Source organism: Oryctolagus cuniculus, chromosome 4 (genome assembly GCF_051225735.1).
Source record: "Oryctolagus cuniculus isolate XC-2025 breed Fujian yellow rabbit chromosome 4, ASM5122573v1, whole genome shotgun sequence".
Lineage (NCBI taxonomy): Eukaryota > Metazoa > Chordata > Mammalia > Lagomorpha > Leporidae > Oryctolagus > Oryctolagus cuniculus.
In genome coordinates, this window is record NC_142870.1 from 86009434 (window position 1) to 86023963 (window position 14530).

Below are 14530 nucleotides of genomic sequence, written 5' to 3' on the forward strand. Positions count from 1 at the left end.
TACAAACTCCCACTCACTCCACTCTGATCCTGAAGGTATCAAAACCCCTGATATCAGTGAGACACAGATTGAAAATTATCTAATGATGTCTAAGATTGCCAGTTTCATCCAAAATCCACCAATGCAAGTATTACTTGGGATATGCAATCCAATTTAGTTTCTTTTATTTATTTATTTATTTTTATTTTATGAACATAAATTTCCAAAGTACAGCTTATGGATTACAATAGCTTCCCCCCTCATAACTTCCCTCCCACCCACAATGCTCCCCTCTCCCACTCCCTCTCCCCTTCCATTTACATCAAGATTAATTTTCAATTATCTTTATATACAGAAGATCAATTTAGCATATATTAAGTAAAGATTTCCACAGTTTGCACCCACACAGAAACACAAAGTGTAAAATACTATTTGAGTACTAGTTATAGCATTAATTAAACACCTAAGAGTAATTGTGTATTAATTACAGAGTTCAACCAATAGTTTTAAGTAGAACATAAAAAATACTAAAAGGGTAAAGTATTAAGTTCTTTTTTTCTTTTTTTATTTGTTTGTTATATAGTTTTTTTAATTTAATAAATGTGAATTTACAAAGTGCAACTTTTGTATTATTGTGGTTCCCCCCCCACCTCCCTCCCTCTTGTGGCCCTCCCCTCTCCCATCCCCTCTCCCATCCTGTCCTTCATCGAGTTTCATTTTCAATTACCTTCATATACTGAAGATCAACTTAGTATATACTAAGCAAGGATTTCAACAGGCTGCACTCACACAACCACACAAGGTATAGGGCACTGTTCGACTAGTAGTGCTGTTTTTAAGTTTCATAGTAAAACACATTAAGGACAGAGATCCTACGTGGGGAGCCTGTACTCAGTGACTCCTGTTGTTGATTTAACAATTGGCACTCTTATTTATGACATCAGCAATCACCCGAGACTCTTGCTATGAGCTGTCTAGGCTATGGAAGCCCCTGGAGTTCACCGACTCTGAACTTGTTTAGTCAAGGCCGTATCACAGTGGAGGTTCCTTCCTCCCTTCAGAGAAAGGCGCCTCCTCCTTGATGGGCTATTCCTTCTGCTGGGGTCTTGTTCACCAGGATCTTTCATTTAGGTTGTTTTTGCCATCATGTCATGGCTTCCCATGCCTGTGAGACTCTCATGGACCTTTTAGCCAGATCCGAATGCCCTAAGGGTTGATTCTGAGGCAGGAGTGCCGCTTTGGGCATTTGCCATTCTATGAGTCTGCTGTGTGACCTGCTTCCCCCGCAGGATCATACTCTCCCTTTTAATTCCATCCTTCATTGTTTGCTTACACTGGTCTTATTTGTGAAATCTCTTCAACATTTACCCTATCTTTTTGATCGGTTGTGTATTTATACTTATCACTTTACCAAGTGCACTGGCATTGGTACCTGCCTCCTTGGTAAGATTGAGCTGAAATCTCCTGGCACATTTCTAGTTCCACCATTGGAGGTAAGTCCGAATGAGCACGTGCCGATTTATATATCTCCTCCCTCTCTTATTCCCACTCCTATGTTTAACAGAGATCACTTTTCTGTTAATTTTAAACACCTAAGAATGATTGTACATTGATTACAGAGTTCAACCAGTAGGCTTATGTAGAACAAACAGAGCAACAACAACAACAACAACAAATACTAAAAGGAATAAAATAGTAAGTTGTTCCTCAACAGTCTAGATAAGGGCTGATCATGTCATTGTCTCTCATAGTGTCGATTTCACTTCAATGGGTATCATTTTAGATGCTCATTTAGTTGCCATCGATCAGAGAGGACATATGATATTTGTCCCTTTTGGACTGGTTTATTTCACTCAGCATGATGTTTTCCAGCTTCTTCCATTTTGTTGTAAATGCCCGGATTTCATTGTTTTTCACTGCTGTATAGTGTTCCATAGAGTACATATCCCATAGTTTCTTTATCCAATCATCTGTTGATGAACGTTTAGGTTGATTCCATGTCCTAGCTATTGTGAATTGAGCTGCAACAAATATTGAGGTGCAAATGGCTCTTTTTTTCTCCCCTTTAATTTCACTTGGGTATATTCCAAGGAGTGGGGTGGCTGGGTCCTGTGGTAATGCTATATTCAGGTTTCTGAGGACTCTCCAAACTGTCTTCCATAGTGGCTTTACCAGTTTGTATTCCCACCAACAGTGGATCAGTGTCCCTTTTTCCCCACAGCCTCGCCAGCATCTGTTGTTGGTTGATTTCTGTATGTAAGCCAATCTAACTGGCTACATTCGCTTTTTTTTTTTTTTTGTAGTGAAGTTCTTGTTTTTGTATTTCTATGTGCAGCACGTCTTTGAGCAAGTGTTGTAGTGTTGGACTTGTGGATACAAATTCTTTCAGTTTCTGTTTGTCTTGGAAGATCTTTATTTCCCCTTCATTCATAAATGATAGCTTTGCAGGGTATAGTATTCTAGGTTGGCATTGTTTGTCTTTTAATACTTGAAATATATCATGCCATTCTCTCCTTACCTGTAGTATTTTCAATGAGAAGTCTGGGGTGTGTCTGATTAACTTACCCCTGAATGTGATTTGTCGTTTTTCTCTGGAACATTTTAGGATTTGTTCTTTGTGTGTCACTGAGCTCAGTGTTGCCACAATGTGTCGTGGTGAATTTCTCTTCTGGTCTACTCTGTTCCGAGTCCTGGCTATCTGTTGCATTTGTCTGTTGTTATCCAGCTGCCTTTGTTTAAAGTTTTCTGATATTATTTCATTGAGAACACCTTCCAATCCAATCTCTCTTTCCACCCCCTCAGGGACTCCTATTATCCGAACATTACACTGTTTGATTGAATCTTGTAGGTCTCCGACCATATTTTTTAATTTTTAAATTTCTTCTTCCTGTGTTTGAACTGACTGTATTATTTCTGGAAGTTTGTCTTCGAATTCTGATATTCGGTCTTCTATTTCATCTGTTCGATTTCCAAGGGATTCCACGGTGTTTTTTATGTGGTCAATTGAGTTTTTCATTTCCAGTATTTCGTTCTGGTTTCTCTTTAGGATCTCTAATCCTTGGGCTTGTTTTTCGTTCAGCTCTCGACACTGTTTCTCATTATTTCTAAGTAATCTGATTATTAATTTTCGGAATTCTTTTTCTGGCATGGCTTCAAATTATTCTTCTTCTTCAGCTTCTGTTATGGTTGGTTTAGCCTGCTCCATTGGTGAGTTTATATGTTCTTCCATATTCTTATTGTGGGTTCTTGTTTTGTTTTTTGGCATTCCGTCTGGGTAGTTTTTTTTTTTTTTTTTTTTTTTTCTAGTAACTTGAGTAGACTGGTGTCAGGGCTTTGAGCTGCCCTCCCTTGCTGTCCGCCCCTGCGCGAGGAATGTAGTGTCGCTCCACTCCACCTTTGGGCTCCGCCTCTGAAGGTTAGTGGGGAGGCAAAGGCAGTTCTCCTTTAAGCCCGAATGTAAACAAACAAAATGGCTGCTTCCCGCCCACTGCAGCTCTGATTTGGGAAAAGGGGGAGGCAGCAAAGGATCCTCGCTTGTTTAGACCCTCAATTAGTCCCCCTGAATCGCGTACTCTTTCCACAGGCACTACACACTCTGTTCCATTTTCTATTTCCACCCCCACTCAGTCTTGCGTGTCTCAGTGTCTGTCCCAGAGTGGGTTGGGGGAGGGGCGGCGCCGGCTGTTGCAGCGGAGCTGGGCTTGCGCCCTGTCTCACCTCGGCTTCCAGCACTGGTGCGTAGACTCATTGGCTGGTGCAGGCACTGTGGATGTCCGCACCCTCTTCACAGGTCCACCTTGTCTCACTAGTTCTGGAAGAGTTTCCTCTGCAGTATTTATTCACTAACTTTTCCCTGAAACTACAGAATCTCAACTTTTATTGAACTATCTTTTCCCGGACTATCAATGTGCTCCCTCCCTATTCCGCCATCTTGCCCCGCCCAATTTAGTTTCAAAACTAGATTTTTCCCCAAAAATTGGAGTGCATATACTGTACACTATGAATCTAGAGGACAGCATGGTGTAGCCAGAAAGAAGTGGACAGGAAATGAGGGGCTCTGTGTAGCTTGCCTGTGTCACTAACTAGCTGCTCTATCTTAGGTCTCCACTGTCTTTCCTGTAATAGAATTGTCCTGGCCTACATACTTTGCAATTTAAACTCTGTAATTCAAACTGTTTAGTCTGTTCATCCCTCTTTGTGTGATAAGGCTTTGCGATAAACTGATTGCCTCATTCAGCAAACATTGACTGCACATATACTATATGGAAAGCACTTATCTTGCAATCAGGAAGCTCAAGATAATAAGAATTAATGAATTCAAACAGTTATCAGTTATTTAAAAGTTCCATGCTGAACAAGAAAGCTGATGGAAACTAATTGGTGGGTTTGATTATTGAAAAAGAAATGAGAAAAACGTGGAATTGGAAAAGCTAAGATATTAAACAACTACTTTTCTGAGAAAATGTTATATGACCTCACTATGCTAGATGTCAATGATGTGTTGTAAATTTGAGTAAAACAAAAAGACAAAACCAAAAAAAAAGCATCAATAAATAATTGCAAGAACAGTGAGCTAAATGCTGCACAAGAGGGAACAATGGTGTACCAGTTTCATTTCCCAGTGAAAGTACAGATATTTCAGATACAATGATAAGTGAAGAGTGAATATTATCTCAGACACAGGGAATACCATGTCCAAAGCAGCAAGTGTTCAAGCTGTGGCATTTGGGCGACAGGGTGTAATCCTGTATGTTATCAGCATAGGGAGCATGGGTGGACTGGTGAAAGCTAAGGCCAGAGAGGTAAGCTAAGACTAGAAAGCAAAGGTGTTGTAGGCCAGTCTGAAAACCTTGCGCTTCATTTATCAGTGAAGTGAGGTCATGAACACCCCATAAAAAGGAGTGTCGTGGGCAGATCTTTAGGGAGATTCTTTGGCTGTATGAGGATAGCAGATTGAAATGGGGAGATTCAAACTCGGAATACAAGTGTGGAAGGTACATTAACCCCGGGCAGGGAAAACCACACAGACACGTGCATTCATTTCACATGGTGCCTCCATATTTCACATAGAAAGGAATTCTAGAGAAATTGTCACCCAAACCCTGTCAGGACAGATTGCTTGCTCTAAATGGACCAACGGCTAGGCAAAGAACAATTTGAACTTTGAATTTTATTTCTGCTTTGTCATTGCAACAGTGGCCAAAATGTGTCTTGTTCGTTATTGACTCAGATGGGTTGAAAGCTGAAGTCCTTTGGGAGTAATTCGTCTCCTAAATACTGGTGATTCTTTTGTAGTGAGTGCTTTCTGGCTAACCAAAGTAATTTCTCAATAAATGGGAGTTCGGAAAGAAACTGGCCTGGAAATGCAACCCTGACTCCCGGCTCCATTCTGAGTTTTGAGAGTACCACATTGTGGCCCATCACCACGCTCAACTGCATCACTGTAGCTTTCATCTTTTCAAAGGGAAAGCCGTTTCGAAAACCCATCTATACAAACTGTGAGTATATAAATGTTATTTTTTTCCATATATTTTTTTCTGTCTCTGGGAGTGCTGCATACCTCCCAGTGCTGTGGGGAGAACTAATTGAAACAATTTATATAAAAGGCCTAGCACAATGTACAGAAAAGGCCTAGTACTTAAAACAGATGCTCAAAACTTCTTATTTACTTCCACATTATATTCTTTAAGTAGGGTAAAGACAAAACCTAAACAAAAAACAAAACAACACAAAACCTCCATAACACTACAGTCAACACCGTTAGGCAAAGAATCAGAAAAAAAAATACTGAAGCTTTGGATACACAATTTCAATTATTTTCTAGAAGGTTTATGCAGCCTTTTATTACTATCAGTTGTTTGGAGAGGGTTTACTTCATAACAGTATATCCTACGTGGGGTATCAAGCAAAAAAAAAAGTAAAAATATTGCATCTAGTGAGATCTTTTAAAAATAGTACCTCATTTGGTTTAAATTTACATTTCTCTGACCACCAGGGAGGGTAAACATATTTTCATATTCTTCGCCATTTCTTCTGTGAATTGTCTATTTACACTTATAAATCTAATATTTCTAATGGATTACTATTTTTATGTATTTATTTGTGTGAGTGATTTATTCCTTTTTGATTCTTTCTCATTGCCTTTATATATATATTATATATTATTTCTCATTGCCTTTATATATATATTATATATACATTATATATTATATATAAATATATAAACACACATATAAATATATTATATACTATAAATATATAAAATAATATATATTCATATATACAAGTATTATATATAAATATGTATATTTATATATAATATATAATATATATAATATATATTTATATATAATATATAATATATATATAATAATATATATTTATATATATATAATACTTGTATATATATAATACTTATATATATAAATATATAATATTACTTACTATTTAAGTTTCTTTTAAATCTTTTAAAATCTAATGTAATTTTGTGGTAAGGGATATACATCTAGTCAACCAGCTTTCCCATTTTTTTATTTTTAATATTGCTTTCATTCATTCATTCCCCAAGTGAACATACTGCAAAATTTATCATACTTATATTCACATTTTTATTATTTTCTTACATACATCATTTTTATCATTTATTATAAGTTTATATGTTATATGTATACACGTTATATATTTATTTGATTCCTGATTATTTTTATGTTTCATTGATATACCAGCCCACTTATGAGCTATCATTATAATTTTAAAATTATAGCTTTTAAATAAATTTCATTTAATAAGTGACAAGAGTATTGCATCCTCATTACTCTTCATTTTTCAAATTTTCTCACTTTTCTGTTTTTTTTTTTTTCAGAATAAGTTGAATTTTAAAAACTCTCCTTTGGGGCTTTGATATTTGGGGAAGATTTTATAGTCTGCCTTTAGAAGCATGTCATGCTTCTTTTTTGCCTCCTAGTAAATATTTGCAGTTTTCTCCATTATGGAACCTTCACAAATATTTAAGAAATTAATCCTATGTATTTTATAATTTTTGCTTCTATTGCAAATTACTTTTTCCTATTATTTTTTCTAATTAGTTATCAATAATACATGAACATTTTTACATTTATTCCCTATTCTGAACCCTTTCTGAACTTTGTGATTAGCCCTTGAGTCTTGAGTGTTTTAGAAAGATAACTGTTATCATCTGCAAGTAATAATGCTTTTCCTTTGTCATAGCTAAAATGCTTTTTCATATTTTCTATTTTAGCGTATAATTCAGTTTCTAGGACAAAGTTAAATGATAATGTGGTGGCACAAAGTGCTCTATTCCTTAATAACAGTATTTCTGATATATTTTACTCAAAAATATGATATTGAGTATTGGTGCAAAGTATGCTGTATCATGCAAAGAAAATACCTATTAATCAGGAGCATTGATTTATTTATTTTAAAGGCAGAGACAGAGACAGAGAAATCCTCTATCCTCCTGTGAATCACATTTACTGACTTGCATATGCTGAACTGACTTTGTGTCCCATGATCATTTGATCATGGTGATATTTTTAATGTTATTGGATTTGGTTTGCTAGTATTTTGTTGAGATTCTTGCATCTAAGTTCATCAAGGACACTAGTCTGTAACTTTCCTTTGTGTATGTGTTCTTGTCTGGTATTAGGGTAATACTAGTTTCATAGAATGATTCGGGGGGCTGGAGCTGTGGCGTATCTGGTAAAGCCACCATCTGCTGAGCAGGCAACCCCTATGGGCGCTGGTTCAAGTCCTGCTCCACTTCTGATCTAGCTCTCTGCTATGGCCTGGGAAAGCAGTAGAACAAGTCCTTGGGCCCCTGCACCCACATGGGAGACCCAGAAAAAACTCCTGGCTCCTGGCTTCAGATTGGCTCAGCTCTGGCTGTTTTGGCCATTTTTTGAATGAACTAGCAGATGGAAGACCGACCTATCTCTCTCTTTCTCTCTCTCTCTTTCTGCCTATACCTCTCCATAATTCTGCCTTTCAAATAAATAAATATTTTTTTAAAAAAGAATGAATTGGGAAGAATTCTCTCCTCTTGCATTTTTTTGGAATTATTTAAGAAGACATTCTTTAAATGTTTGTTAGAATTCATCAGTGAAACCAGCTGTTCCTAGGCTTTTCTTTGATGGGAGACTTTTTATTCCTGGTTAATACTGTTACTCATTTTTGGTGTGTTTAAGTATTCTATTTCTTCATGGTTTAATCTTTTTTTAAAAAAAATTCATTTATTTAGGTGAAAGGCAGAATTACAGAGGCAGAGGAGAGAGAGGGAGAGAGGGAGAGAGGGAGAGAGGGAGAGAAGGAGAGACATCTTTCATCTGCTGGTTCACTCTCCAAATGACAGCAATGGCCTGATCCATGCTTGACAAAAGCCAAGAGTCTTGAACCTTATCTAGGTCCACATTGGTGACAGGGGTCCAAGCACTCGGGCCATCTCCTGCTGCTTTCCCAAAAACATTAGTAGGGAGACAGATCTGAAGTGGAGGAGGCAGGACTCTAGGATGTTGACATAGTTAAGTGGCTGCATAACCTAAAGCGCCACAACCCAGCCCTAACACGATTTAATCTTAACAAGGTATATGTGTCCAACAAATTTTATACTCTAGAAGAAATGACAAATTTATGGAATTAAAGTAATTGGCTTCCTGCCAACCACATGGGAAACCTGGGTTGAGTCCTGCCTATTGCAGGCATCTGGGGAATGGAGCAGTAGATGGAGTGCTCTCTCTCTCTCTCTCTCTCTCTTGCTCTCTGTCTCTCTATCTATCACCATCATCCATGTCTCTATCTCTATCACTATCTCTATCTCAACCTGTTCAACTTGCTTAAGCTTAATCTGCTATACCACAACGCTGGACCCAGATAGACACATTGAGACCATACAAAGCAGAGGCATCTTTAAAAAGTTCAAAGAAAATACATATCATAAAGAAACTACGCAAGAATTTCAAAATAGTTTTGCAAAATAAACATATTTTAATTCCATTTTTCCCATGAGCTTTCTTTCTGTGTTTTTTAAAGATTTTATTTATTTATTTGAGAGGTAGAGTTACAGACATTGAGAGAGACAGAAAGAAAGGTCTTCCTTCTGCTGGTTTACTCCCCAAATGGCCGCAATGGCCGGAGCTGTGCTGATCCGAAGCTAGGAGACAGGAGCTTCTTCCCTGTCTCCCACGTTGATGCAGGGGCCCAAGCACTTGGGCCATCCTCCACTGCTTTCCCAGGCCACAGCAGAGAGCTGGATTGGAAGAGGAGCATCTCGGACTAGAACTAGTGCCCATATGGGATGCTGGCGTCACAGGCGGAAGATTAACCTACTGCACCACAGCGCCCACTCCATCGATGACCTTTCTTAAGTAATCCCACAAACCATGTGAAATTTAAGCTCCTAAGGGGTGATGAAAGGGTTTTTGAAAAGAAAATGAGACTTGGACTGGGCTCTTGATGTTGAGAAAGTCTGCGGTATGATTTGACAGGAAGAGCAGCATCTACATAGGCATTTTGTGAATACAAGAATAGCAGTTGGGAGGTGTCAGGCCTCGGTGGAAGGCGGAAGGCATGGAGGTTTAACTTGTCAATTCCACATAAGGCAGAGATCTGTGTAACACGGCTGACTGGGGCCAGATTGTGAAAGGCCTTGAAGGTCACCTGAAGATCCTTGGACTTCATAGAGAAGAGAGCTGCCGCTAGGAGAGCTGACTCTCCAACCCCCACATACACATGGCTCCCCAGCCATGTGGTGATGATGTACCAGGACCTCTCTGAGGACTGCTTAGATGAGCAGGTCACTGAAGCATGTCCCCAGCCCCAGGAATCCTCAGATAACTCCTTTAAGGTAGTTACTGTAGTTGATGAACAGTCTTCTACACACAGATAACAGGAAATATTTTAAGATATTATCTTTATCTTATAAGCATTAGAACATATTTTAAAACACATGAGGATATATCCAAACATCTGAAGATATATCTGGTATTTGTACAACAGAGATAATTGGTTCTGCAGTATGTGTCAAATTATATGAAACATTCTTTTAACATCTAAAAATGTTTGGTATTTCTTCAGATATATTTTCATTTCTGCTGATATCTGCATTGGGCCTCACAATCTTCATCATGTTTTCCAATTTTCAAGATATATACCATGGAATGGAAGTAAGTGCTACTTATTTGCACATGTGGCATGATTCATATGCTCCCTGGACCATATTTGCATTGTAATTTGCTAGCCAATTATTACCATATTCTCTATGGATATTAAATATTGTGAGGCTATTTCTCCTTATTAGAAAAGCAAATAACATTAGGTATCTCACATATATTTTGTATTACAAGTATTAGTGTTATCAATTGTGTCTATCTCTTTCACACCTGAAGTGTTATGTTTGGATATTTTTATTCCACTGTATTTTACAAATCCAATAAAACTAATGCACTGATATAATAACTTTAACTATCCTAGTTTATTTATTTTTAACATACAGTAGGAATCCTTTATAACATAGTTGTGTAGGGAGAGAAAATGTAGATTTTTAGGCCAATTATGTTCTATCAGACATTGAGTGTATGGAGGTTTTTTTAGAGAAATATTTATTTGAAAGGCAGAGTTACCAAGAGGCAGAAGGAGAGAGAGAGAGAGAGAGAGAGAGAGAGAGAGAGAGAGAGGTCTACCATCTGCTGGTTCACTCCCCAAATGGCCACAACGGCCAGAGTCAATAGCTTCTTCTGGGTCTCCCACACAGGTGCAGGGCCCAAGCACTTGGGCCATCTTCTGTTTTCCAAGGTACATTAGCAGGGAGCTGAATCAGAAGTGGAGCAGCCAGGTTTCAAACAATATCCATATGGGATATCTGCATTTCAGGCGAAGGCTTAACCTGCTACTCCACAGCGCCAGCCCCGGAGGTATGGAGCTTTACATTAGTGGACGCCATTTGATCCAGGGTATACTGAGTTAACAGTAAATTCACAAAGAGTTTATCAGACTCTTTCCTGGACTCAATGTTGTGAAGCAAATAAAGAAAAACGGAAGATTGGCTCCTGACCTGCCAGCTATCGTTTTGCTGTGAAGATGCGTCCCCACTTCAGTATCGATGACGTGGCCACCTGAGGCATTCATGCTTAATAGAGTGTGTACAGGTGTAATTGGGAAGGACACAGGAAGGAGGACTTCTCACTGTGGGTTGTGGCTGTCATGGAAGGCTTCAGAGAAGAGATGCAACCTGATCTGGAACCAGACAGATAGACCACATGTTGCTAAGGAAGCGACAAGGATTTCCAAAGTGGGAGGACTGCCTGAGTGCTGAGAGGGTTGAAAGCACTGCTCTTGTCTTGCAAATGCAAAAAAAATACATAGGATATTGGAGATAAAGAGCAAAAGCAGGGGGGTCCAGAAGATGGGCAAAAACTGAAGCAGTGTCCTGTGGACTATGAGGGAATGAGGGGCAAGGATGCAGACCAAAGGAAAGCATGGATGGAACAAGGCAGCCAGTAACATATGATGGCAAGAGCAACAGGGAATTACTGAGGGTTTATCTGCAAGATATTTGAGACTGATTAAGTGATGGCAGGAAAACTGTCTGAGGGAGCACAAGGACATGGAGAGAGAAGCTCTTGGTAAATAAAATCCAAACCATCCATTCCTTTGCTGAATATTATGGAGCTCCAGAGTGTGCTTGGCACTAAGATTACAAAGATGAGTAAGACGCAGCCACTGCTCTCAAGCAGATCAGAGACCGAGAGGGAAGCAGCACATAAGTGAGCAATTCCAAGTCAGGTGCCTTCCAGGCCAAGAGCTGGAGAAGAGCCCTCCCAGAACAGGGTGAAGTGCAAGCCCTCCTCTAGGACCCGACCCCACTTCTCCCAACACTACCTCTATCCAATGTGCTATATTGCACAACCCTGATTAAGGCAGCCTCCCCCTTGGGAGGCAAACTTGGAAACAACCCATATCAAGACATGGATGGGAATTTAGATGGGGCCTTAGACCCTGCGGAGGGCCTATGGTTTTGGTCCTTATAGGAGCTCAGTCCCACACCTCACTGTCCAGCCAAATTCTATTTTGCAAGGTCAGAAAAAGGGCTCTGTGACCACCCTTTTGCTACGGATGCAGTCACGTGAAGTTGTGGTTCTCATACTTATTAAGTGAGTGTATTTGTGGTCAACTAGTGGCCCTCAACCTCTAAAAAGCAGTAGGGTGAGTGGGTGAGATTTTCAGAAAGTCTTAAGAGTTGGAGCTTAAGTACATTTGTTAAAATAAATAATGAACCTAATCTCAATCACTTGCACCTCTGTTCCCTGGGAGATTATATCTATCTATCTGTTTTATTGAAAAGAAAATGAATTCCAAGTATATTTTGCTTTGTATGTTTTTATCAAAGCAGATAATAAAGTATAATGCGGGTCTTGCTTCTCAACAGTTCATTCCGACCATAACTTCTTGGAGGGTTTTGATTTTGGTGGCAGCCCTTACCCAATTCTGTGTGGCCTTCTTTGTGGAGGTAAAGCAATTTCTGTACGATTCTGATAATTGTTCTGGGAAGATAAAGAAAGCTTTGCATTCTCAACAGTGCTCGTTTTGTTTTTAGAGCAATCACTTTGGTCCCGCAAATGATAGTTAGACAGGGTTTATAAAAAGTGCACGTGTTCCCTTTGGTTGGTATTTTTTGGAGAATGATTTACAATTCTTTGAAACTTGAATAGAATGCTACTTGTATCTTCTGCATAAATACAAAACGAGAAATTAAACTCTAATCTTGCATCACATGAAAACTTTGTGTTGTACTTTTCTAATATTCTAAGTAATCTAGGGGAGGTGAGACCAGGTGATCTCCAACTCTAAAATTCAATGACACCTTTTGGAATGAAAAACTGCCTTTGGGAGGCTTCCCTAATTAAGAGAGAAGGGAAGCCACTGCTTATTCTCATCAATTTCTGCCCTTTAAGGTCTTCCCCTGGAGCATTTCTCATCTGCTCAGTATCACCACAGGACTTCACACACCTAGGAAAACTCCCAGTTGCTGGTTTTAAAGGGGATAGCTGAAAAAAAAAAAAAGATTCATATAATAGAAGTAAGTCCCTTGGAAAAAGGGACCAACCACATTTTTAAAAATATGTTGTATATATGTATATACATATATTTGCATGTATAAAAATATCTAATATACTATAATAGTATTAATGATTAGGGGACTATTTTAAAATTTACCTTATATGAGTGAAGTTGAATGTCTTATCATTTGATTATTGTTTATAATCTTTACTTATTTTCCATTCACACTATGGTCTTTTTATTTGTTGAACTCTTCAGTAGTCATTAAGCCTTTCACTTAAATTAAATTTATATTATCTCAAAAAATAAGCTATCAAGTTTTTAAAAATCACATATAAGTAAGTGCTAAACTTTCTTTACTCTTTAAATCAGAAATTCCATTTTTGAGAATACATTTTTAAAAATAACCTAAAAGGAGAAAGAAAACACACATGAAGATTTTCGTTATAGAATTAACTACACTGGCTAAATATGACTAACTTTTCTACAGATCTTTGTATTTAGAAGAAACACTCTACAGTGATACCGATGATCAAAAAAACCACAGCAGTGTTCTCACCACCAGAAAATAAAATATTTTAGAAAGGCTATCATTATACAAAATTGTCACTGACAGAAAGTCTAGTGTAAACAAAGCCAAATGCAAAATGCTAGTATTATTAACGTGCAGGAACTGGACTCAACATGTGGCCAAAGGAAAGAGAACTCAGAAAACTTCAAATGAAAACCACTTGGTTGCTAGGGTTCATCCAGTCATTCAACAAACTTTTTTTTTTTAAGATTTATTTGTGTATTTATTTGAAAGTCAGAGTTACACAGAGAGAGGAGAGGCAGAGAGAGAGAGGTCTTCCATCCGCTGGTTCACTCCCAAGATGGCCGCAACGGCTGGAGCTTTGCCGATCTGAAGCCGGGAGCCAGGCCAGTCTCCCACGCAGGTGCAGGGGCCTAAGGACTTGGGCCATCCTCTACTGCTTTCCCAGGCCATAGCAGAGAGCTGGACAGGAAGTGGAGCAGCCGGGACTCGAACTGGCATCCATACGGAATGCCGGCGCTTCAGGCCAGGGCGTTAACCCACTGTGCCACAGTGCCGGCCCCTCAACAAACCTTTAGTTGACACCTTCTATGTAACAGGTGGCAAGTAGCAGAACTAATCACTTTTTGTTTTCTTCTCGATTTTAGGTATTTTATTATTGCTATAATTTTGGTCAGGCAGTGAAATAATTCCTAGTGAATGATTAAGGCGGGAGTTAGCTGGAAGTCTGTGGAAATAAAAGGCTGTAAGCTTTCAGCAGATTTCCACGAACTCAGTGCCCCTTTGCTTCTTAAGGGAAAGAAGGAAGAGACTTCAAGGAAGTGAAGAAGATGGCTGCAAAGACCATGTCCCAGCACGAGGCTTGGGGAGGCAGGGTGCGGAGGGGGTGGCCTGCCCACAGGGGGACGTGCCTGATGCTTTGATTGCTTTTCTCAACTGATCTTGCAG

The 14530-nt window shown here is 38.9% G+C and overlaps 1 protein-coding gene across 6 annotated transcripts in view; it reads left to right on the forward strand.

The window, feature by feature from the left end:
- The window catches only part of ATP13A5 (ATPase 13A5), a 129948-nt gene that overhangs the window by 111079 nt on the left and 4339 nt on the right, over nucleotides 1-14530 (forward strand). For 2 of the 6 annotated variants that reach the window (XM_051818912.3, XM_070072356.2), the window contains exons 27-29: nucleotides 5275-5477; nucleotides 10069-10157; nucleotides 12419-12499. In XM_051818912.3, coding sequence (XP_051674872.3) covers nucleotides 5275-5477; nucleotides 10069-10157; nucleotides 12419-12499 — 373 coding nt within the window. Of the gene's footprint in view, nucleotides 1-5274; nucleotides 5478-10068; nucleotides 10158-10744; nucleotides 11080-12418; nucleotides 12500-14530 lie in introns of those variants that run through there. The other 4 variants (XM_089330843.1, XM_070072360.2, XM_070072359.2 and 1 more) reach the window with 4 other exon arrangements.